The following is a 27,721-nucleotide window of genomic DNA, read 5'->3' as shown; positions in this document are numbered from 1 at the left end:
TTATAAATATGTCAATGTGTTGGGAATAAGTTTTTATGTCAAAACCTTTGCTCATATCCGTTTGGTCTTAAAATCAACTTAATTTTGAATTAATTCTCGAATAGTTTTGATATTTTATGCAATTTCAGGGCCAAGTAAAGAAATGGCATTTATTATCGTTCCTCCTTCTGATTTTGGGGACCCTGTTGGTCAAAGTACATGTACATGTCGAATGCAGTACTTTAACCTATAATTGTTAACTTTTTATATAGTGTAACTTAAATAGAAAGTTATCTCATTCACACTCGTACTACATTTTCATAATTATATATATTCATTTCTTCATGTTGTTTTATTATCAATACATCAATGCCTTATATACACATTTTTATTTGTATGGAAATCCATTATCTTTAATAATCTGAGTGTAAGTAGCTGCTGATTTCTTTGGTGTCCTGGTTCTGTTCATTGTGTCAAAATCAACACGGAATATTCCAAAATGCTGTGTAAATCCACTTCCCCACTCAAAGTTGTCCATAAGCGACCAAGCCATATATCCTTTGACATTTACGCCATCTTCTTTCTTTGCTATATAAATAAGATGTGCAATTAAATATTTACAATCCATAGAAACTAGGTCTAGTATTAATTTCATCATAAGAAATGTCATTATAAAAAAGCGCAGGATCAAATCAAAGAGAAACTTTCAATCTTCGGTGTATGTCGGCTTTACTGGACTATCTCGGAAACAGTTTCATTTGGTGGATAGTTGTCACATTTACAATCATACTACGTCTCTCTATCTTTCTCCTAACTGATATTGTACTACAGCTGAAGGCAAATATTTATAATGATATATAAAACTACTAGCCAGCAAAAGTTGAAAGTTTTTTTTCTGTTTAGCGGCAAGCAGTTATATGATTAGTATGATAAATCGACACGTATAGCTCAAAATATTTTACATTTTTCCTCTGTTATATTGAATCCCTCAGATTTGGCAGAGGTGACTACAGCAGTATAATGGCAAACGTCATACTTTCCATTTGTTAACGTCTTTTTAAATATGCCCAGAAAATATTTAAATAACAAGTAAGTTGACATTATCAGATTAAAATTAGGAAAACAAAATTGAATAGTTTTGACAGTGGAATTAATAAACCTGGGTGTTTTCCTTGTAGTATAGAAGAGTATTGAATACAAATGATGTCAGAATACAATTATAACTTGAAGAAGGTCATGATAGTTTATCAACTTTTCTTTTGAACTTATTCATTCCTATTTCAAACAAATGTAAGTTTATTTAGTCAGAGGAATCAAAATGTGTATAAAATACAAGCATTTCTGTTCCTTGTTTTTGACATTTAAGCAACCGCCTATTTAAAAAAAATTTTTAAAAATGTAATCTACATATCCCTTCATTCGACGTATCATTTCATATGAGTTTATATTACCTTGGAGTAATTTTTCTTATACTATTTTCCCTTATATAAAATGACATTGTTGTCAAATATGCATCCAATTAATTGGATAATCAGTCGTTAGAACATGTGAGCCCTTCGTCTTAAATAGTTGATTCACCTAAAATTAGGACTGTAAATATAAGTAAATATTTAATCACATTTCACGGTTATACATTCTAAATATAAGAAAATGTCTATGCAAAGTCAGGAATATGACAGTTGTTTCCTTTCGTTTGATGTTTTTAGCTTTTGATTTTGCCATGAATTCTTATGGGACTTTCCGTTTTTAATTTTCATTGGAGTTCGATATTTTTGTTATATTACTTTTTACACTATCAATTTACGTTTATGCAATCAAAAGTAATGTGCTTCATTGTTATTCGTTGAATACCAATTTTGGTGGAGTTCTAGGGGAACCACGAATGGAAATGTTACAATTACAATTTTTTTAAAGTATGCAGACTTTGTCAAAACCACGAAATTAAATATCAACGAATATGTAAGTTTCCCGCAAACCACGAAATTTGGTACCCACAAAAACTAATGAATCCACAGTACTTTTATTTATGCAGAAATACCTTTTAACATTTCGTTGATATAACCATTGTAATACCATATTCTGTCGTTGTCTTCTAAAGATTTTCCATCGTCAGAAAATCCATTTTCAGTAACATAAATCTCTGGAGAGTTGTATCTGTCTTTGACCCATTTTAATAGACGTCTTATTCCCCAAGGGTTCCCTCGCAACCAGCCAGACTGTGACCTTATGAATTAAAACAAATGATTGCAAATATTTGATAGTGCTAACATCTTTTCTGAAATTATGATAACACTTTTATACTTTATAGACAGTTTGTGTTGTTCATCATTAAAAGTTATCCCCCTTTTCATCAAGTTATTTGATTATGCTAAAACAAGGCTTCAGTAGTAATCCGATGTTCAAATCTCGTCAATTGATTATGACGAGACTAGTCAAGGTAACAAAGATCATCTCGGAGGATCGCATGAACCCCAAAAGAAGCGAGACCGGTTGGGTTGACAGTGTAACCGTCTCCTTTTATGCATGCATCACCCCCTATGCGTATTCACACTCAGTAAAAAAAATACGATCGATAAAACGTCAGATTAAACGACTGCGTCGGTATCTAAAGTCATGCCGCAAGTCAGTTGAGATGAAGCCATATCATATTGGTCAACTTATTTGTGATATTGACCGTAAAACTTATCCAAAAGAGGAACAAAAGATACAAAAGGAGCATTCAAATTCATAAGTCGAAAATAAACTGACAACGTCATTGCTAATAATGAAATAATGATGGTCGTAACTTTTGAAAGATGATTGTAACTCGATTATTTAGACGACCTGTTATCAAAGTACATTTTCAAAAGTACTGTGCGCATTAGAATGTTAATAAACTCCAGATGCCTGTGAACAGCGGTATACTACTGTTGCCTTTATTTATATGGTTTACTTACTACAAACACTATTATTTGTTACTATGATAATGGTATGCAAAAATTAAGCTAAAGAATTATAAACATACAGTTCTGTACCAAAATATTTAGTGAGAAATGGGAATTGGAAAATTGGAAAATTGAAATCATCACGTTTTTCAATGATTTTAGGTTGAATGGTTCCATCTGTGTCAATATCGAGGAAAAGATGAAGTTGTAAAGCTGACCTTCTGGTTTAGCAAATATATCCTAAATTTCAAGTTCACTTGGATATATTATTAATGAGATGTAAGCACACACATTGAAATGTAGGTAATTGAATGACAGAACATCATCAATTCTTTTATTTTACATTGTTTACAAATTTCCTTTCTCTGGTTGCTAGTTGATAAAGGAAAACCTTATGTTTCCTTTCAATTGTATATCGTATGTGGACCTCTTAATATGTGTTTATGAAATATTGGTTTTTGAGGTACCGTCTCATGTTATTAAACTTGCATTTCATTTAATTCAAAAAGTTTTGAAGTCAGCGAGGAATATATTACTTACTCCCTCCAGCATGAACTGTAAGATACATCAATATCCTGATCTCGTTCATAATGCGGTTCCTCAACAGACTGTTCTTTCTGGGAGACCAGATTTGTTGTATAATGATTGATACCTATAAAGTCTGCAGCTCCTGTATGGAAGGTAAAACAATAATTTCATTAATGCAGAGTAGTGATGGCTTAATCTTTTCAACATATTCATCGACCAAAAAAAACATACAAATGTTATATAATGGATGTTTTCTTGGGTCAAAATAGAAGAACTGAATCAATCTTCCATTTCAGAAGAAAATATAACATACCGTTTAAAGTATAGCTACCTTTATTTTGTCTTAGTTCTTCATCGGTGAATTCCGGAAGCCTTGATTTAGACAGTCCTTGTTTCATACTCTTTGACTTGATCGTTCTCTTCATGACTGCTGGATAGTCACCATTTCCAAATATAGGGTTAGCAAACCATCCAAGTTTGAACTGGAGTGCCCTTTCTGCTGCAGCTCTATCCCATAGAGTATCTTCTCTAGGTTCCTTCCAATCACAGTCTAAGGTTATACCTACTTTACCTATAACATCCAATAAATATTAATATTTATTGTAGATGAACCAAATAAGTATTCCACTAATATAAGATTGTGTGAGTTTTGCAATTTAAAAACTAAATCATATCTTGAATTGTACATGACATGTAAACTTGACAGATCATTGGTAACACTTAAAATACCCTTACAGAAGAATATTTTCAAATAATCAGTTTATGCTAATGCTTATAAGAATATCAAAGAAAATGAGTGAACAACATTTTAAACAGACATAATAGATGAACATGACAATAATTGGAAACCAGTTGTGTAGACATAGTTCATTTAGTTGCAACAATAACGAAATGGCATCACCTGGAGATTGAAGGTTGGCAGCCTCTTTAAACCAAAAGTGTACAATTGGATCTAGAACCAGCTAAAATGTATATTGTGCTCATTTATCAAGCATACATGCAAATACCAATAATTGCAGTCAGCAATGATCTAAGCAACGATTGTTATAAGTAATTGATAAGACATTGCATAAATATTTCAATAAGGAATTAAAACAAAACCAATAAAACATTATTGAGACAACTGCATGTTCAAATTAACAACGAATTAAAAAAACAATGACAAAGCATGTATAGCATATATATAAATCAATTATTCCCAATAATCCCCACCTCACTTTATAAAAACTTCAATATCACAAAAACAAGCCATTAACAAACATACCATTAAAATGTGACCGAAAGTGGTCATTATATGTATGGTAAGCTTTAACATGTGCTCTGATGATGTTATGAGTAACAGTATATACTGTAGAGCCTGGTTCACTGATGCCTGGAGCCATTACTCCAATGCCGTGGCCTAACCAACTAACAACAAATGGCTCATTGAATGTTATCCAAAGTTTTACCTAAAATATCAGTAAAGAGTTACACGATAAAAGATGCATGGTTTCAATGAAAAGCAAACATTCTTGTACTTTATTAACTGAATTCATTCGCAACTTAATTCAGGATACAATTAACAGTAGAAACTATTGTTGTTGTTGTTAGTACATGTTGCAATGTCCTTGTACAGAATGAACACTTGTAACAATATTTGGGGAACTTATGTTTTTTTAAGTTGTATATTGTTACCCCTCAATCTATTTTATTCATATTCCAAAAAGCTGTTTACAAGTGCACGTTTATTGTTAGCGGGCTTTGTGATGTTCAAAACAATTGACTTTGAGTCATGATACGTTAAAATGTACTGTGATAAAAAATCATTCCATAATGAGTTCCCCATTCGTTTTGTAAATTGATATTTATCATAACTGATTGTGATAACAAATTATTATTTGTATTGAAGTATTTGTTTCCAGACATTTCAATGTGAAAATAATGTTATTGCTTTATGGTTATATTCCAATGAGTCAGACTTACTCTATCTCCGAACATACTAAAACATAAGCGAGCATAATCGTTGAAATATTCTATGATAGCTTCATCTTTAAAGCCTCCTTTATCCTGCAGTCCCTGTGGTAGATCCCAGTGATAAAGAGTAACCATTGGTTCAATGTTGTTTGCCAACAGTTCATTGATAAGATTATTGTAATAGTCAATTCCCTTTTGGTTTACGGTTGCTAGGGTACCATCTGCCATTATTCTGCTCCAGGAAAGGGAAAATCGGTAGTGTGATACCTTTAAATAAATATTTAGAAAAAAAAATGTCCTTTAATCATTCATTGAATTGAAGCTGAAATTTGGAATGGCTTACAGTCTAAAAGATTATAAAATGTAAGCAATGTAAGCAATATAATTCTGTGACGTAACAGACAAGTAAATTCCTCATACGAATAAAGTATACCATACATACTGCTAAATACTTTGGTGTTTGCGTATAACGTCTAGCCAAACAGTATAGATGTAATGATATAATTCGATACAGTTACAAGATTATAGCTTTGGCTGATTTGCTGCCTCGTTTGTAATTTTAAGAAATCTTATTCTATTATCTATTAGTTCTCATGTGTAAATACAAACGAGTTTATGCACGTGGAAGAAAGCAGAGAATAATATTGCTTTCAAATTATCAAACTAAAGGCAATTTATATCATAGTATGGTAGATTTGAAGAAAAACAACAAACGTTATTATAATGTAATTCGGTTTAACAAGACAGTTATATTTTGTCTTAGATTAAATCAAATGCCTGGTTCCTTTGGTGAGGTTTACATTAAAACTGAAAACTACCTGAGGCTGTCATGAATACTGACCTAAATATGTTTATAATAAACAAATATGCAATTCCAGTATTCTTATATTTGAACAAATAAATTCACACCATACGGTGACTTACTCCTAGTGACTTCAACATCCTAACATCCTCTTTATATCTATGGTAACTATCGCAAGCAACATCTCCAGTCTGTTTATTGACAATACGTCCAGCATGAGAGTAAACGTCCCATATACTTGGTCCTTTTCCTAGAAAACAAACAATTCATAATGTGTTCCACAGAGTCATGTGTCTTGCCAGTGGTTGCTGCTGTCAGTGTTAAAATGTAATGTTGATTCACCCAAAAACTGCTTTTCAGTAACATACAGAAAATAATTGCTCTGAATTTTTTTCTGCAGATTTTACAAAGATAATAATGTGTGAAAACTTAAACCTAAAACTAAATCTTGGTAACTGTGAAAAAAACTAGTGATTACGGTATTATGAACAAAACAAAAAAAGAACTTCTTTCCATGTTGAAAAAGTCATGACGATTTTACAAAAAATGATGTTAAAAAAAACTTAAGCCACAGAAGGAACCACTGAGTTGACACCGCGGCCGATGGAATTGAGGTTCTCTTTGTCTCGATTTAGCGAAACAATTTCTCATGCTCGACAAACAATTCATATTCAACATTACTTACTGTATATTTCATTAGTTTTATCAAAACATTCAATCTTTTTCGAACAATATTGATGTATTTCAAATCTAACATCCTCTTACCTCCTCATTTGGTATTCCAATATAGTTTGAAAATAGCAGGATTTGGGATATACAAGCATAATGTTCAGCAAGTTATTACACAAAATGATAAATAAAATGCAATTAAATACACAACAATCAAATATTTAACTATAAACATTTAAAAATACGCCAATTCATTGCATGCATACGTACCATCTTCGTTCCATCCGCCTTCAATCTGGTATGCAGATGTTGCAGCTCCCCAGGCAAAATCGTTTTCAAATGTTCCATGTATGAAGGCATCTCTATCAACTATATCTAAATTAAACATAATCCAACTTAAACATCCAGTAGTAAAATGAGTTGCGATCAAATAAATGTATGTTTATATATATAATTCTTAAAGTTTATGCATAAAAATTGTGTAAAGTACAATCGCCTTTTGTTTCGGATGATTCACTTTCAACAAAATAGCGGTCCGTAGACCGAAAAAGTGCCATACAAATTGTACTTCTCCGTTTTTTCTTAATTACGTCTCTCTCAATTCTTAATTCATTCCAAAGGCAAAAAAAGAATTCCACATTCATTTTTTTTTATGTTGACATTTTTTTAAGTTCGACATAAGATATACATTTCCTTTCTTTATATTCTACAGTCGAATTGAACATTTCAGTTTGATATTGTGTTTCAATTATGCTCATCTGTTACATTTGTTTTCTTTATGAATATTAAAAATGTATACATGCGGTCATCAGAAAAGGAAAACCGACATATAAGGACAGCCTTAGATTCTTGTTCTACTTTTATCCATTCATTATACCTTGTCGTACATATCGCATATCCCAATTTCTTGGAAAACCGTTATATTTCACTAGATCTGTATAAAAATGAGCTGATGCCTTCGGAATTCTTGGTCTATCTGCTCTTTCGTAGTCCACTTTGAAAAGTCCAAATTTTTCAGAATATCCAGCTCTCCATTCCAAATTATCCATCAGCGACCATGCTGTGTAACGTTTGATATTGGTGCAGCCATCTAATTTAATTGCTAAAATAATCGAAAGAATATGTGACTTTAGGAAATCGTGTGAACTTTGAATGATAATTGTCTCGTTGGAAATCATACATCACCTCTTTATTTGTATATTGTAAGGAATATAGAAACTATGCATTCAGTCAATATTCTTCTTTCATATCGGTGTAAACTTGTGTGGACATCATACAAGGAATATACTAGTATAATGTATATAACAGAGTATATAAGTAATCAAGATATATTAACTTTAATCAGTTAATATAACGTCCAGTCAATTACTCATTATTCTAACATGAAGTCCTTCAAACGCTTTGAGTACACACCCGTGGTAAAATATGAATATATTGCCAGTGCTGTTCCGATTGTACTCCCACGTCATATGCTTTTTTATGAATGAGATACCCGACGTCATAGAACAATGACGTTAGAATGTAAGCATTTTACGGGAAAATACACGCTTGTGAATCCGAAAATCATCACAAGGAAACATACACAAATGATGCTAAAATGTGGCAAAAGCCCTTTATTGTACATCATATAAGACATATAAATAAATTATCATTCAAATTCATCCAAAACTGTCTAAATACATTATTTTAAATAGTTTAAGCATGTCACTAATGCAGTTTGCTCCGTTCTTTTACGCTAGTTTATTAGTGCGTTTATTTATGGGAACGGCAAATATTTGCCTACACCTAGAGCGCTTCGATCCAAAAGAATTGCCGTATGTGTCCTATCAGAATCGAAATAATTCATGGGGGCTTGAATATATCTAGATTTTACCACGGGTTGTCCCTTTATGCCGATATTTTACCCCTCGCTATCGCTCAGGGGTAAAATATTTGTCATAAAGGGCCAACCCGTGGTAAAATCACGATATATTCAAGCCCCCATGAATTATTTCTTAAACATGCACATATCAATATGGTTAAATGACTTCTCCGGTCATCAATATTGCACTTGGTGGGTCTTGTCAAGTTAATGATGTACTAAGAAGGGAATGACGGAAAAGCGAACTTATTAGAATGACTAAAATATTTAATAAATAGCAATTAATTGTACATGTTAGTTGTTTGTCAATTTCTATTTGTTCTCTGAAGAGTTGCAACCTAAATGAAATAATACCTGTAGTTCACATACTACCTATTTTATTCACCAAGTTCTGACTACGTTTTCAAAGTGCTAACAATTTTGCATTCTCCCCTTTTCCTTAACCATTACTCATTACTTGAATGTGTGATGTGTTGATATTAAGGTAGCACAATACAAAGATTTTTTTACTTCCAATCACTAACCATTGAAATGCTGTAACTTTCTTATGAATGCATAGAAAATAACAAAAGATATATATATATAGATAGATAAAAGATTAATCTTTTAAATGAATGCAATATTTTTATTATGCAATCATTATGTAATCAATTATTATGTAATTAGTGGCAAAATCTGGGTAAGTTCACTTGAATGAATTTAGCTCTATCATCTCTTTAACAATACAGAAAATTTTAACGGAATCTTAATCAACACATCATTGGCTTCAAAAGGGTGACTCAGATTGTCTCTATGGTGTTCCATTCTCTCATAAATCTCTAATTAGTGTAAACATCCTAACCACATAAAAGAAGATAATGTTCAATTATGTGTAAAATTTGTTCTATACATTTTATCTGAAATCTGAGACACCCTTTTGTAGATAATGGCCATAGGAACAACATATAATAAAATCAACCCTCCAGGGATACCTATGCAGAAGCTTATTTCATTTGAAAGTGGAAATTTGGTGAAAAATATTTTAGACACAGTTAACATTATAATTGGTTACATAATTGTTGCATAATACTAACATTGCATTTATTTGAAAGAGTAATCTGTTAGCTATCCAAAACTACCAATTTTATAAATTTTCAAGCATTATTAAGAAAGTTACAGCATTTTAAAACTTGGGAGTTGGAGTTATAAAATCTTTGTATTGTGCTACCTTAAAATACACATGTATATGATAATCATAATATATTTAACAATACTAACTAAAGTTGGTGCAACTGTTGCATCTAAATCATAGACGGTGAAATACATTAGATTAAATGTTCCAATATTTTATTCTGGATACATTTTTACTATTTATTAGAGACTTCTAATGAGTTTGTGTAAACAATTACATAAAGTGTTTTAAAGTCTATAAAGCAGGAAGATTTACAAACTTTGTTCAAATAATATGAACTTTGAAGATATATACCTTTCAGCAGTTCGTTAATGTATGCTTTGTAATAATCTATCCTTCCTTGGTCAGTTAGGTCCCCACAGTCAGAGAAACCATTCTCTGTAATGTACACATCGGTACTAGGGTATTCTTTTTTAATCCAGTTCATCAATTTTCTCATTCCCCAGGGTACAACTTTAAGCCAACCAGATTTTGCTCTAAGATTTAAAATGCCATTCATTATTTAAATTATTTAAATGATAATGTGATATGTTTGTAGGTTGCATATCTGAAATGATTGATGTGTGTTCAAATATCAGGAATTATATTTTTTATCTGGCCACATTTTTACACCGTCAGTACAGTTTGGCCTTCTTTCCTATATCAATCCTACTATCATTATTTCGTCCATATAAGGAGATATCAAGATGAAACCGGGTGGCAAATAAATTGAAATTATCTATTAACTATAGTTTGATAGTAATGTAGACTTAATTGATAATAGTCTATATTTTTTCTTACGTTTTCCATGTTGGGTCTTCCGATTCATCAGTATCAGGGTCCTGTGCTAAACTTGGCCAGTCATTATGTGGACTGTTGTAAATATACCTTGATGTGTAATGGTTGATACCAATAAAATCAGCTGAACCTGTAATCAACCAAAAGCATCATAGGAATAATCATCGACAACAGTAGTAAAACTATGTGTAGTTTTTGGTGTTTTCATCCAACAAATAAGTTTGAAAATAAATTCAACCTTTCTTTTAAAGGGAACTCAATTTGAAACCGCAAGGTCTAATTAAACACAAACTTCAAATACAGTTCATTATCTTCCGAGTATAAAAAAGGAAGGACATATTCCAATCGAGCTTTCAAATATAGGCTCTGCATTGTTCTATTCTTCAGTTGCAAATAATTTCATGCATATTTTAAAAGGAAGAACGATATGGAACTACAATGTATGACTAATTATATTCTTACTTATAGTAATGCAATGTTGCATGATGTTTTACTCTACTGTGAAAGTACTTTTATTCGTGGGGTACCAATTTTCGTGGTTTTCGTGGATGACTTTATCCACGAATTTAAGTGTCCAACGAAATAAAACAACCATTGTCCAAATCAAGTCATGGAAAGATCCCCATCGGTAGGTTTGACTATTGATATGATCTAGAGAAATATTGAATAACGCCAAATCTGAGAATACTTTAATAGCAGTCACAGAACTACAACCGTATGCAGGATTATACCCATTTAATCTGTAATAACCTAAACTGTACAACTGTTGATCTTTTTATTCTCATAAAAGATATTTTTGATCGACGAAAGTCAGATTTCCGGTATTGATATGCCAGTATGATAAAGTGTTCATTTTATATCCTAATAGTTCTCGTACATATGGGAAATAATAATTTCATGCTGGGCTTGATTTTGATAAGAATTATTTGACAATTCAAGGTACGTTTAAAGCATTTGTTTATGTTACTGTTTTCTTTAGGTGACATATTTATGGCCTAATTAACACCTTTGATGGTCTTTAATCTGTTGATCACTTTATCATGGGTTAATTAGTGTTATCACTACGATTTACACGGGTCAATGTTTACTTTGCAATTTCCTTCAATCAAGACTATTTGTAACCTTCGTTTCTAAAGGCTTTAGTTTTTCAATTATTTTTTTTATTAGAAAACTAAAATCCACGAATTTAAAAACCCACGAACATGTTAATATTGATCAAACCACGAAAATTGATACCCACGAATTAAAGTACTTTCACAGTATCTTGAAATAAATTCGTGTACTGTATAATCCATATGCGTTAAACATACACCGACTCTGATGCATGCGGAATGGATTCAGTATATTTACCCTTAATCATTTGTTTCTCCTCTTCTGTAAATACTGGAAGTCGAGACTTTGATAAGTTTTGTAATTTACTCTTTTCTGCTACTTTTGTCTTCATTATTTCAGGATAATCTCCATTTACATAAATTGGATGAGCATAAACTCCCAGATCAAATTGCATCTTTCTCTCTGATGCAGCTTTATCAGCCGGGCTGTCTGTTTTTGGCTCCTTCCAATCCGTGCTGAGGGAAATACCTATTTTACCTACAATATCCATACTACCTTTTAATTTACAGAACTAGACCAAAATACAACAAAAATATAATAGCAATTTAAAAAGAAGATTTTCAAACATTTAACTTTCGTTTCAAACAAATGCGCTCGCATTTCAGTAAATCTTCTATTGCTTCAAATGAGTTTATAAAATCTATTCTTTTCCTTTTCGTTTCATGAAAAGATGGGACATGGTGGATCATGACTCGAAATAACGTATACACACTTAACGAAATATAAGGCAATTAGCATTGCATTCTATTTATGTTATTCATCTCAAGACAGTGAAACCTATAAGTAAACATGGATCTCATACCTTACATTATTTGGTAGATAAACTCATCTGCATCTTTTAAAAATTGTATTAATATGTAAATGTATGAGGTAACAAAGGAATCAATCAAAACTGTCATAATTGATCATAATTTATTGTACATTCTCATAACAAATACATGAATAATTCAAACATTTAGATAATCACGTGAAGATGTGTGGATGACAACTATTAAAGTACAAATAGGAAAAATAATTCAATTCAAGTAATAGTTTTGATAAAAAAAAAAACAAAAAAAAAAACAACCGATTTTAATATCCCGAGAAGATATTTTGTTAACTTTATTTTCATTAGTTAAGACGTCTTTCAAATCATTTTTTCCCAATTTTTCGGGAACTATATCTTTTCGTTATAAAGGAAAAAACGAAAGCAGAAATTTATATTTTCGAGGCGTCTTTTTATTTAAAAGTTCCTAAACATTGTGAAGAAACTGCATTGTGTTATTGATCAACGAAACAAAATAGATCATAAACATACTCGCAAAACTGGATTGGTTCAGTTAGCCTATGAAATATATGGAAAAAATACGATTGAAAAAATACACTGACACTTTATTCAAATGCATCTGTGATAAACATTACCTTTCTGTGTAGTGAAGAATTCTTTTCTGTAAGTTCTGTAAGCCTTTGCATGTGCCCTGATCAGGTTGTGATTTACAACATAAGGACCTGTGGCGGGTTTGTAAACACCTGGAGCAAACACAGCCGTTCCGTAACCAAGCCATGATACCACACCAGGCTCATTTAGAGTTATCCAACCTTTAACCTGGTTTATAATTTGATAAATAATCATTATTTTGCCGAAAACCTTCAGGTCCTCTTTCTATCGACATAAAATAAAAACCATCATTAAAGGGGCACTAGCTATGAGATATATAAAAAATCTAAAGTTTTATTGTTTTCTGTTCAATCAATAATGAAAGTGAAATAGTGAAATAACAATTCGCTTTTTGAAGCCAAAAAGGTTCAATTTTGTAAAATTACGCTAAGAAAAATTGATAATTAGTTCTTCACTTGCAAGTGAATGAGTCGACCTCTTTAAATCCGTATTCATGTGAACTTCAATTTAACCCCTAGCTAGAGATTGACAACGCATGCATTGTACGTGTACTGGTTATTTAAAGAAAAGGAATGTCAACAATGAAAGTGAAACTATGGTAAATCATTGGATTACTAATTCGATGCACATAAAATCATTCTTATACGGTTAAAAAGAATGAGAAACATCTATCTAATTTTAATCTATAAAATAAAATCAAACAGACCTATAAAAATCCAATTGCACGTGTTGGTTTAATCTATTCATATCTTTATTTATGTTTACATCGCTTATATGGACATCTGATGTCAAATCGATAGTTAAAATTAGATGGCGCCTGGTGTCATAGTTAGAAATTGCATTAAATTTTATTTTAAGTGATTTTATAATGCCCGCGTCACACTGTCCCGCTTTTTACGCCGATGGCAACACGATAATGGAAATTTTCAAAATCGGGACTGATCGTATCTAGATCGGGCTATTCGTAGTGCCATCTTTAACCATCGTAGAACCATCGGCCACTTTTTCTAGGCTTCGGGGACAACTTCGGGAAGGGTTCTAAATTTTTTAACATGTTAAAAAATCCCCGAAGGTGCGTCCGATGTTGAGGGTTCGTATTGAGTTCGTATCACCATCTTCACCATCGTAATGTCACCGGGCATGCATCTTTGCACATCGTATTGCATTCGTGTTTCCATTGTTTCCATCGGGCAGTTTTGACATTACGATGTCTACACGAATGAATCACGAAGATACCCGAAGGTCTTACGATGGCAACACGACTTCGTGAAGACCTCGTAATCCCGTCGTGTTGCCATCGAATAAAAGTACGAATGCGACAAGATGCAACTACGACGGCAATAAATCCAGCTAAATGTAAGTTAATTTTCGCGCTAAAATACATTTAAAGTGTCATGCACGATATGCACTGGTCAGTCTAATACGACAGTTAAGAAAGACGTTCACAAAACATGGAGCTCATATCATATGATTCTATGAGAACAAGAAAGGCGACAGCGTTGTTTCTATTAATTCAAATGGAACAAGAAGAGCAGCTATTACAGGCTCGGGATTTACTTTTACAAGTAAAATATTATTTTTTGTCAATTTTTCATATCAAGTAACATAATGAAAATCATAAACGCGCCTCGTACACCAACACTACAGGTACACGTATATAGGGAAACCAACTTTTTCTTCATTATTCTGATTTTTTATATATCGTCTGAGTTGTTGTCACACGAATGTTTACTCCATAACCATTTTGTTTTGTATATGACATATTTTGCCGCATTTGTTGCTTTACCCACATCCTTCCTTTTGTCTATATTATTATGATATTCTCTTGGAAAGAGCTCTTTTTGAATAAAAGGGATCAACGAACCCATTACCTTACCTTTAAGATAGATCAGTAAACATGGGCCTAATTATGGGTGATTATTCAGACTAGTGCATACATTTTACAGTTCAAACAAGGCAAAGCCGAGCGTGGCATCCCCTCGTATGAAACATATTGGGTACAAATATGGACCCTATATTTGTATATGACACATGCAGAAAATGGTAAATTGAATATGCATATTTGATACATAAACTATTTAGAAATCAATCAAAACATTCAGTAACTGGAAATACCATTAATATTGTCTTTAGAACCAGCAGGTAAAAAAATGAGCAACCAATTTCCTGTGTATTATGCTATTTCAAGGAGAAAAAACAAGTCCATCTGCATAATCTTGACCTTTGGCCTTGAACGTAAAAAATGTCAGATCATTACAAGGAGGAACAATATACCAAATGTGGTTAAAATCTTTTGAAGCATATTGGTTTTAGAGTGTCCACAAGGGTGATATTGCCTTGTTTTACAACTGCCACTGTGACCTTGACCTTTGAACTTTAAAGTCAATAGCGCTTAAGATATTCCTAACGAGTAACACCATACCAAGTTTTGAGCATTTTGGTTCTAGAGTGTCCATAACAATTTTATCTACACGCAACTTACATGTAGTAGGCGAGGGGATAATAAACTAAGTTTTATAAGAATTAGACAAAAAGATCGATTTCCTGCCATGCATGGCAGACTTGTACAGAAACGATATGTTGTCGAAATTCTGTTCGTATCGTTTAGACATCGTATGGCCATCGCGCCATCATCGTAATCCATCGTGTAGCCTTCGTAATCCATCGTGCAGCCTTCGTGATCCATCGTGTAGGCTTCGGCTGAGATATGAAGCTTAAATACCCGTCTTCGGTTAACCTTCGTATGTCCATCTTTTGCTATCGTATATAATTTCGGCACCATTGTATAGACTTCGTTATTTATCGTGCTTGCTTCGGTCACTTTTTGGTATTTTAACGAGATCGGGACCAACTTCGTACGAACTTACAATTTTCGCATTCGGGTGTCCATCGTATATAAAAATAGGGACAGTGTGACGCGGGCATAACCCCTTAACCAAACAGATATAAATTTCAAATTGTCTAAAATATTGAACCTAAAAAGAAGAATATTCCCTATAAAAATCTAAAGGAAATTGAATGCAATTTCTAACTATGACACTGGACTAAATTACACACGAAACGAACCTATATATTATCTACCCCATGCTCTGTAAACTGTTTATTTTAGACTTTTGATAGTTTGGATAAATGTTTTACATTGTTATAAATCATATATGAGAATTTGAGTCAAATCGGTGACCATGAATTTGACAGCTAGTGCCCCTTTAACAGTTACTAACTTTAATTAAAATTCTTGATGCATGACATCATTGTGTTTTGTCTTGGCTATGTTTATTAATAAAACATATCTTCAAGTTGCCGATTTAGAATATTGGATTTTCATTTTGAATTCCGATATTGAAAATCCAAAATCTTTTAATCAAAATTAATTAACTAATATTTAGATCTTGAATTTAATCCATACGCTGAATGTCGAATTAAAAACCAATATTGAATCTATAAATGTCGAACCTTAACTCCACCAAAAAGGACTAGATGCTTGTTTGCTTAATTGCTTGAATAATTTTGCTTATAAAAATCATTTGACTTTAAAAGCGTATGTGGTATGTACAATCACTAGTAGTATTACTTTCAAACCATAAACAACATAACAAGAGTTGCACACCTTATCTCCATATTCTCGGAACATTTCTCTCGCATAGTCATTAAAATAATCAACAATGGTATCGTTTTCCCATCCTCCTTTGTCGTTAATAGTCTGAGGTAGATCCCAATGATACAATGTCACCATAGGTTCTATGTTGTATTTGATAAGCTCGTCTATAACGTTATGGTAGTACTGGATTCCTGCTGCATTACGAGATGAAGGGGTTCCATCTGGAAATACTCGACTCCAAGATATGGAAAACCTATAGAAATCTACCTGTAAAAACAACAAATTAGATTAAAAAAGAGTTTAGTCAATTTCGTACCAGATCTTCTATATTCAACCGCTTATTACTACAGAATTAACATTAATGTATGGAATTTTCTTTTGGCTCAAACATTGTGTTTATATCACTTCTAAGTAAATAAATAAACAATTTGCATTTCAAGAGGGTAATTTCATTCATCCTGATGGCGTTTTGATTGATTGATTGATTGATTGTTGCTTAACGTCCAGTGTCAAATAGTGTATACGCATTTCAGGACGAGTTGACGTTCTAGATTGAAATCGTCATTTTTTTTCGTCAAATTGTAAGCATGTTTTGATTAATGGTTAGGAATAATTTCTGATCAATGTTGGTTATCAAACAATGAAGTATTGTTGTTCATGTTTTTCGGAATTGAAAACTTACACCTAAGCTTTTTAACAGTTGCACATCTTCTTTGTATTTGTGATATGAATCTGCTGCTATGTCACCATTCTGACATTTACTTGCCATACATTTATGTAGAAATGTATCCCAAATACTGGGTCCTCTGCCTACAAAAATATATTTCTTAGATAATGAAATACATATATGAAACGCTTTATAGATCTAACTATATAAAAATTCAGTAGTTACATAAGACTCATCAGTGACGCTCAGATCAAAATAGTTATAAAGCCAAACAAGTACAAAGTTGATGAGCATTGAGGACCCAAAATTCTAAAAAGTTGTGCCAAATACGGTGAAGTAAATCTATTCCTGGGATAAGAAAATCCTTAGTTTTTCGAATAATTCAAAGTTTTGTAACTGAAAATTTATAAAAATGACCTTATAATTGATATACATGTCAACACCGAAGTGATGACTAGTGGGTTGGTGATATGAACCATTTTTGTCAACATCCGTTCGAAACGGTCCGGAATATTTAGAATTTTTTTTTATAAATTAAATATTTCATTAAGGATGTACTTAGGTGAGGTTTTGGAATTTGTGTCAAATGTTCGGACTCCTTGGTGTTTTTCCATATAATACAAGGTAAAATATTTTGCCCCATAACACCCATTTATTTTTTCATGTAAGACTAAATAGCTCATGAAAGATCATTTACCAAAATTTTAGAAGATTCTTGATTTTCTTTCTTTTGTTTTGAGACCCAAACAATACCAATGCAATTATAAGGTAAAAGTCTGAGTCATCCTTTTCCCGCCATATTTTAAATCTGAAATATCTCGAAAAGGAGGTCCATGACCTACCAATATTTTTAGCTTATCTTTATCCGTAATTGATGCTCTATCAGCTTAAAGTATCAATTTTTATTTCTTAATTTCTTAATTTTAACCTAACCTCACCTAAGTACATCCTTAAAACGATAACAAGAATTATTCTAAAAAATATATTGGACATTACAACAGACTATACCAAACACAAATACGCAAAGCCTCAAAACTGATAAATAGAAGAAAAAAAAGGAGCAACAAATGAATACAAATGAACAACCCACAGTAAAAAAATTATTTTTGGCCATCACCATAATTATATAGACCAATTTAACCATCTACAACTTGAAATCCATGCAGTAGGTTTTCAATCATCATCGTTGCAATGATTCACAATCTTTATTATCATTACAATGTTACATATAATTGCTAACATTCATAAGAAAAGCTAAAATATCAGTTCAATCTTTTGTGGACGTGGTTAACCATTGAAAACTAGATGAACTAATTTATATAAAGATAACCCTCTATAGGGATTATTTTTTACTTATTCTTGTCAATTTTATGAGGAAAATAGAAGGGAAATGTGAAAAATATGGAAGGATAACGGGTGATATTGTGGTAATATCTTACACCTGGTGAATTTAAAAATGCTTTGCTTGTGCAACATTTTCATGACAATTTGAAAATGCATCATTTTGTAAAAGTAACTGGTTAATTTCAACTGCTTAAACACCGATTCCCAATTATGTCAAAGTTATTCTAAACTTTTCATAAATTTGCTGATAACATAAACTGCTTAATCTTATTCAAGTGCAGTGTTTGTCACAACAATAAAACAAAACACAAAATATCCCCGATCAGAAGCTTGACTTATTGAAAGGTCAATCAATTCTTTTGTATATTAGCAAATATGGCATTCAACGGAGGATAAATCTGTCTGCTTTGATAAGTATTCCGTTTCTTGAACTTTTGAGGGTTCAATTACTGTATCAAATTACAACGTTGGTTGTTCATGATGGAATATTTACTATTTGGTCAATACTTTTGACCTTGAAAAATGCTTCAACTGAATTCTTGATTTTCATTGCTCTTTAGTTATGAAGTTGATTTTTTAATCTGATCACATCAAATTAGTTTCTGTAGACGAAACGAGCGTCTTAAATAACAGAATTAATTTATTAGTATTTTTTAGTTTTCCGTCTGCATGTCAAAATTGGACATTTAACATTGCGTAGTAAACGATCACAACTCACTGCAAGTTTAAGATAGCGCATAGCAAGCACGCGATATAGAGACAATATAACCATTTATTCGTCATGTAAATATATGAAAATAATAAGATGCGGATGAGAAAAACTCTCAACCAGAGACCTAATGATGAAAGGTTAACAATTATAGATCACCGTAAGGCCTGAGCAACAATGAGCATAACCAAACCGCATAGTCAGCTATATAAGGCTCGGGATTGACATATATAAAACAATTTAAACGAAAAAACTAATGGTTTGACTTATGTACAAAAAATTATCCTAAAAACAATATGACACATACCTTGTAGCTAAAAGCGACAACTACAGATTAAAGGCTCCTTTTTGCTTGTTTTTGACAATGTAAAGTTTTTCTTGTTTATAATATTACAAGTCTTCATCCAATAGTTCTTTATAGAAAAAAAATCAAACATATAATATGGTTTCTTGTCCATCAGTATCATTTTCATTATCCTTTGGATTTTTTTTATTTCTTTAGTGCCGTTGAGATGTTGCTTCGTGTTAGTTTTCCACGTGCTCGGTTTAATATATATATATATATATAGTTATCAAGGGTACCAGGATTATAATTTAGTACAAAGTTGAAGAGCATTGAGGATCCAAAATTCCAAAAAGTTGTGCCAAATACGGCCAAGGTAATCTATGCCTGGGATATGAAAATCCTTAGTTTTTCAAAACAATCAAAGTTTTGTAAACAGGAAATTAATAAAAATGACCACATTATTGATATTCATGTCAACACCGAAGTGTTGACTACTGGGCTGGTGATACTCTCGGGGTCGAAACGTACACCAGCAGTGGCATCGACCCAGTGGTGTAAATAGTTATCAAAGGTACCTGGATTATAATTTAGTACGCCAGACGCGCGTTTTAGTCCCGCGGATATCAGAATAATTGATCACTTTATGGTAAAAGCATGAAACTTGGCATAGTGAAAGATTAAGGGGTATAGACAAAATTCAGATATGGAGCCACGAAAAACAAAATCCAATATGGCCGCCAAATTTAAGATGGCCGACATTAGTATAACATAATTCACTTGATGAAGTCTTCCAATTTTAATGTTGGCGGCCATTATGGAATTTTATTTTGATTGTTCCATATTCAGAAAAGATTAATAATCATCATAACTAGCAATATGCAAAGTTTTGTGCTTTTATTTTCAAATGTTAAATTATACTATTTTTTGGGACTCTGCTTCATGACTGTTGGCGGCCATTTTGAAATTGGTGGCCATTGTAGATTATTTTTTTGATGGCTCTATATCCAAAAATGTTTATAAACATCATAACTAACACTGTGCAAAGTTTCATGCTTTTATCATAAAGTGATCAATTGTCCCAAAATATTGGACTTAGCTGCTGGACTATTTCGTCTACATAAGACTCATCAGTGACGCTCATATCAAAATATTTATAAAGGCAAACAAGTACAAAGTTGAAGAGCATTGACAGTTCAAATAATGTTTGTTAAAAAGCTTATTTTTTTTGTCTTGCTGATTTTAAATCTTCAAAATGATATTATCAGCAATTGAAATATTCATTGATTTGATTGATTGATGATTGCTTTACGCCGCATCAGCACAAAAGGCTTAATCGCGGCACAAATGGATTATAATGCTACAAACAATCTGAGCCGATAAGAAATATTGCTGATATAAGCGAATAATCGTTAATTGAGATCTTATATGTAAGTGGATGTAATTCAACAGATTCCATAAGCAAACAAACAAATGGTCATTCATTATAACATGACACCTGATCCAGTTGTTGAACTAATTTAAAGTTAGATAATATTCAAAATATCAACGTTGACAGGTTTTATGTATCTCTAGGGTTTGAATTTGAAAGAACCAAGGGTGATGTGTCAGTAGTGTGCCTTGTTAACTGTTTGCTTACACGGCAATTCTTAAAAAGGTTTAAAATATTTATAGATAAACAGACTTAGCTGACCATACGGTATGGGGTTTTCTCAATGTTGAAGGGCGTTTGTTCAGTTCGAAATAGCAATTACAGATCCAACTTTTAAGGTATAAAACAATGTTCATTGGTTATAAAATATATGGTTTCGACGGATTTTGAGATTAAACATTTTAAGGTTACGCCCCTTAAAACTTTTCCCCCTAAATAGGCTTGTGAATCGGTTGACCAAATGCTTTAAAAAAAAGTGTTGTTCGTGGTGGTTTTTTGAAAAGATAATGGCAACAGCTATTCGCTTGACATTGCATACAAGTCGCATCAAATTTCCATTCATGCCAACTTATAAATAAATTTGTGTTTTCTTCATTTTTAATTTAGTTTGTGTTGTTTATATTTAATGTTGCTATATTAAATACTTGGTTTCTTCAAACAATTGAATTTTCTCTGATTTACCATCCATTGTATTTATGTTAGTTTTTATAAAGCATTATTTTTAGCATTTACAAAATATTAGCTAAATTTGATTGTAAATAAATAGCATTTTAAAAACATTCACCTTAATCCTAGTAAACATATTGAAAATAAACTCGGATAACCTTGTCGTCAGTTTATTGATCATATACCAGCGTTTCTGAAGGTCATTTTGATAAGACTTGATCTTTATTTATTATAAACTGATGGATTATATATGATTTAACTGTTTCGAAATGTCATCTTTGATATATTGTCTTACTACATTACTACGTTAACCCGTTTTTCCTATTTTTCATTCATGTATTTTGTTCGAATTTCAAACCTTTAATCTGGTTTATTAATTGATATCAAAGTCAACCTACTTAAATCAATTGTGTACACTAGTAAAGGCTGCCAATATTTGCCATGCATAAATATTACAAATTAAGGTAAAACAGTTTTCTTTTGTCCCTCGAATGCACTAAGATGATTAGATAAATAAATGGCAAAGCAAGTTCTCTGTCCCACCAATTTACTCGCGTCTATTGGTAACTTAAGTGATAAATTTGATTCCCTCATTGTGAACTTTCCTTATCTCAGTAGCAATATTTCAGCAGCGCCTATATTGGTTGCACTTTTTAAATACAAAACACGCCTCTTTTGGGGAGATCTTGAATATTCATAGAAAACATACTGGTTCCCAGTAATGCTCTCTGTGTTCCATCTCACAGAGACATAACTTGGGAACATTACCAGTAAACAAACATGTGCATATTGTAGACATTGAAATCTGTGGTAACCTTTCATTCGAGGTAGGGGTAGTTAAGAAAATTAGTGTTAGTTTAAACTCTGAGAATTTCGGGCATACAAACGTTGAAAATTTGCATCACAGCCCTATATAATTTTGACCTTTGAAAAAAATTGTGGTGCATATGAACTTTCAATTCTAGGATAATATTTTGTTCAAAACTTCAGAGTACAAGTGGTACAGTTTTAGTCGTAAAGGGAGTTCCTATGGGAAATTGCATTGTCAATATTTACAGAAATACAACCTATAGGCAGTAGAAGTCTTAAACTTTAAGTGTTCAAATATATATTCTTGTGCTTGCGTTTCCTATTAATCATGCACATCAGATTTCGTCTATATCCTAAATATATTATTGCCATGAATAATACAACTGTCTTCTTTTACATTACATAAGATCAACCCGAATTCAGTAGATTTGATGTTGCTCAAACTTTCATTTTTTGTTTAGCACTATATGGAGTTTCTGCTATGTTTCGTATGTACTTGACCACAGTTCTATCTTCGACTCAGCATTTGTCGGTTGTTTCTTAGTATTTTTCTCCTTTCTTTTTTACTAACGTTATGACATTGAACAAACATAATGGACCAATACCTGTTATTCTAAAACGATGCACATTCGGCTTACAAACAACTTGGATCAACCAAATACTGATAATATACATTGTAAACATGTTTACGTACAGAAAAAAAATATTTCTATGGGTTTTTTTTTAGTCGGCGCGTTACGCGAAAAACTACGTTTGCGCAAAGCGATTGCGCTAAATTCACCGAGAATCAGTTAATTCAAGTTTCTATTCAAAAATCGTAAAACTTTATATAAATTTTACGAATTTTGATATCAATTAGATCAATATAATACTAGTGCCTGTGTAGAAAAAGGTGTTTAAAATTGGAGATAGTTCATGGAGATGAACCAAGAAAATATGCAAATAAAGAAAAAGAAACGATCGCATTTATGGAAAGTTTTGTTTACAGGAACAGATCAGGAGCACACACATAAAATAATGAGCGAAAATAAGGCAACAATTTATGTTGAAGGCCCGAGCGGAGCCTTCAGTATAGTGCTCATGTGAAACGCACATACAAGGGCAACATTAAATTCACCGATGATTTTGTTTTATTTCATACTAAAGAAATGTCACACCCATGTTCTCCTCAATCGCTAGTGTCAAAATTTCGTTGGAAGTACTTGATAAATTGCATGCTTATATTGTGATATTGAGAATTGTTTACCCTATATAACACTTGGTCTCATATTCTTATTAAGAAAAAATTCGCACACCTATTTAAATGGGCATTTAAAAAGTCACCATGCGAATACATATGTTCAAACTCTTTTATGTCATTTTCTAGTAACAACACACAAAAGAGTTATGACAATTTAAATGTTCTGATACGATAACTGTCCTTGAATTTTTACTAGATTACATTTTTTTTTGCTATGGAGATTCCGTATATCGTCAAGTTATCGGAATTCCAGTGGGGACTAACTGTGCACCACTTATTGCGGGCCTGTTTCTGTATTGTTTTGAGTTACAATTTATGACTTAAATCAGCAAAGACATACTATGTATCAAAACAACATCTGATACAAAAATTTAACAATATTACTTTTAGATATTTGGGTGATATATTGGCTCTCAATAATGACGACTTCAGTATGCATACTAAAGACATTTATCCTGTTGAACTAACCGCAAATAAAGCTAATACTAACAATGAACACTGCCCTCTTCTCGATCTTGATATCTTTATCATTAACGGGAAGCTTTTAATACCAAAATTTATGATAAAAGAGAAGATTTTTCTTTCCTATCGGTAATTATCCATTTTTGGATGGTGACCTTCCCTTGTCACCATCTTATGGTTTTTAAGTTGTACGATTCGCTCGTTTATTTAACAACGTATTATATTTTAGCAAGAGAAATTCATGTATAACTGAAAAATTATTCCACCAGGGTTTCCGATATCACAAACTTTTACTAAATTTTATCATCGGTACAAGGACATCATTTGTAAATAATTTAAAATGCATACATCTTATACGTGTAGGTATTTCACATCTATTTTTATGGTAATATTCTTTACAAAGCACAAAAATGTCGGTATTCACCTCAAAAGCTAACAAAACCTTTAAAAAACTTATTAAGAATGGATACAGTTACGATACTGTCTGGTCACTAAAGATTGCATAGTGTGGCTGTAATATAATTATTGGTTCATTTATAGGGCCTTTGCATCGATAACAAACACATTAATTCTAAAACCAGTTGTTGGCGTGATACGGGTTATGTTCTTCTCGTATATTTTATGATGGTATGACCCCTAACGGGAGAGATTGTGCTTGATATGCTAATGATGACGACATAATCTTTCAAATCAGTTTAAATGTCTGGAGCTGGCATTTTAGTAACTGCTAGTAGTCCTTTGTCAATGTACGTATCATTATCATTTTGTTTAGTTTCTTTTGTTACCTTTTCTGACATCGGATTCGAACTTCTTTTAAACTGAGTTTTAATGTGCGTATTGTTGTGTGTTTGTTTTTTCTACATTGGGTAAAGGTATAGAGGATGGGTTGGGATATCAAAAACCATGTTTAACACCGCCGCATTTTTCGCCTGTCCCAAGTCAGGAGCCTCTGGTATTTGTTAGTAATTTATGAATTTTTAACAGCGGTATACTTCTGTTGCCTTTATTTAGTCTTGTATGATTTTTAATTTTAGTTTTATTCGTATATTTCGGAGTTAAGTATGACGTCTATATCACTGAACTAGTATACATTTTTGTTTAAGGGCCAGCTGAAGGACGCCTCCGGGTGCGGGATTTTCAAGCTGCATTGAAGACTCCTTGGTGGCCTTTGACTGTTATATGCTCTTTGGTCGGGTTGTTGTCTCTTTGACACATTTCCATTCTCAATTTTATTATAAAAAAATCAGTTATAACTTATTTTTTGGTACCAGTTGACGTACTGTAGGCAGCAAGTTATGAACAAAATAGTACAAATTATAACGATTAGTATGAGATCGTATGACTATCATTATAAATATTTCAATATATGTATTATACACTAGAATAAGTATTTGTTTGAAATTCCCCAAAAATATAGAATTACAGGATTTTTATTTAGTAAGATCTGTTTGGAATAATGTTAGGTTTCCAAATGAATTGTCATCACATTATTCGAGCAATCTAATATATATATCTGAAATTGAAATTCACGAACTTTTCAGTTTTGAATTTGAATGAGAAGGGTTCAGTATTGTAGTTTCATCATTCGGGGCAACAACAGAAATCATCAGAGAAATATTATAACAGGCCAACAGTCTGGAATCATATACAGGTGTCTATACAATTTGTATAATGAATTAAAAAAAAAGTCAAATATCATCTAACAAAGATCTGCAAAAAATAATCATCTAAAAAATGAAGATATGACAAAAGTCTAATGTATAATAAAGGCAACTAAAGTTTGTTTTATTTCAAACGTGGTTTAGATCAGAAATCAGTCTAAATCAATATATAAATTAGTTATAAAATTGAAGTTATTGAGTTCATTTTTAGTACTAATTCATGAATTCAGGTTGCTAGAAGACATTTGAATCTTACATAATATGTTTATACACATTGTAACGTGTAGATTAGAGAAAGATTTACGAGAATCCGTTATAAAAGAGATGCGTTTTATGCGTCGTTTTAATTCAATGATGAAACAATACAAGTATTTTTTTGGTATTGAACACGTCTGGAATACTTTCAAATGTGTAAAAAAAATCAAACTTATTTTATAATGAACCAAGATGACAAACGGCAAACTTGTATTGAAATTATGTTAACTTAACTCACCATCGTCCTGCCAGCCACCCTCTATTTGGTACGCAGCTGTAGCGGCACCCCATTTAAAGTCTGAGGGAAAATCACCATAATAAAACTCCTCTTCCATTGGTAAAGAGTTAGAGTATCCATTTCTGAGTAAGAAGAAAAAGGCAAACACTCGGAGTATCATCTTGTCTGTCCTGAGCCGTGTGATATTCTATGATTGTTTAAAGTTTTGTAATAACCTATACATTTATCAGGTAATTGATATCATAATATGTTAAGATAAGCTTGGATATGCTCTGAAGGGAGACGTTTCCAGTATCGTACGGATTCAAGTTTTGAAAAAATATAGAAAGGGGATAATGTTTTCTTTTTTAAGATATTTTTATTGTATTTAAATATATCATTAGATACAAGAAGATGTGCAATGTAATGTCAAACCCTGTTAAATATACAGATTTTTTGCAAATTATAAGAACCAAATCAAAAAAAAGAAAAGTGTCTGACAAAATGATATCTATCATAGAACATTATCTGTATTTGTATACAAATTTGTGTTCATAACTCATATCTTGTGTTTTCATATACTGGTTTGTGCTCAAATATAACTTTTCTCTTTTTGTATACTATTGTGTCTTCCGAAAAATACAACATGTATGTTAGCTATATATGTATGCATTGAAACGATCCGTTTTCTTTGAAATCTTCAAATTACACAGGAAAAATTTGATCACATGAGTTTCACATGAATCCTACATAAAATCCAAATGAAAAAAAAATCATGTAATATTCATCTCAAACATATGAAAGGGAATACCCGCCATAATTATACAATTCTTAATTTGTGAAATGCAATTTCTTAAATTGTAAAATGTAATTTCTTAATTTGTAACATGTATTTTTTCCATCTGTTACATGAATTTCTACATTTCTTGATTTGTGAAATGCAATTTCTTAATGTGTAGAGTCGGGTGCAACGAGTCCTCTAGGGTGGTTAAAATCTGGAGAACCTTATATGTCGTTTAAATCTTTCAATAATCAAAATTAAATTGTTAGTATTTATAAGGGAAACAAACACTTTATACATGTTAACGGTATTTGTAAATATACAAATCAACAGAAACTTTGACAACTAAAGTAACATGTCAGACTGAATGTTCGAAGGTTTGGTACTGATCAGTAAGTTGCCAGCTTTTCGGTGATGAATTAATGTCTTTACTATATATAT

At 31.9% G+C, this 27,721-nt stretch overlaps 1 protein-coding gene across 1 annotated transcript; it reads right to left on the bottom strand.

The window, feature by feature from the left end:
- Positions 1–312: 312 nt before the first annotated feature.
- On the bottom strand, positions 313–26,725 carry LOC143076181 (lactase/phlorizin hydrolase-like). Its single transcript, XM_076251874.1, has 16 exons — positions 26,521–26,725; positions 17,436–17,563; positions 16,763–17,020; positions 13,179–13,362; positions 12,015–12,254; positions 10,668–10,794; positions 10,182–10,363; positions 7,733–7,957; positions 7,126–7,230; positions 6,309–6,436; positions 5,394–5,651; positions 4,696–4,879; positions 3,763–4,002; positions 3,444–3,573; positions 2,018–2,202; positions 313–567 (listed from the first exon to the last, which is right to left on the bottom strand). Exons 1-16 carry the CDS (start codon positions 26,678–26,680, stop codon positions 368–370), a joined length of 2,934 nt encoding a protein of 977 aa, XP_076107989.1. The 5' UTR covers positions 26,681–26,725; the 3' UTR covers positions 313–367.
- Positions 26,726–27,721: the final 996 nt, after the last annotated feature.

Source organism: Mytilus galloprovincialis, chromosome 5, assembly GCF_965363235.1.
Source record: "Mytilus galloprovincialis chromosome 5, xbMytGall1.hap1.1, whole genome shotgun sequence".
Lineage (NCBI taxonomy): Eukaryota > Metazoa > Mollusca > Bivalvia > Mytilida > Mytilidae > Mytilus > Mytilus galloprovincialis.
Note: the sequence above shows the minus strand (reverse complement) of the source record. Positions and strands in the feature narration are given on the sequence as shown.

What these genes read in the sequence shown, in the direction of transcription:
- LOC143076181 (XM_076251874.1), bottom strand. Translation starts at nt 26,680, where the DNA reads ATGATACTCCGAGTGTTTGCCTTTTTCTTCTTACTCAGAAATGGATAC. An exon ending in CATTAACGAACTGCTGAAAG is followed by an intron (nt 7,958 to 10,181) that starts GTATATATCTTC and finishes CGATTATTTTAG; the next exon opens with CAATTAAATTAGATGGCTGC. An exon ending in CTTTCGGTCACATTTTAATG is followed by an intron (nt 4,003 to 4,695) that starts GTATGTTTGTTA and finishes TGGATGTTATAG; the next exon opens with GTAAAGTAGGTATAACCTTA.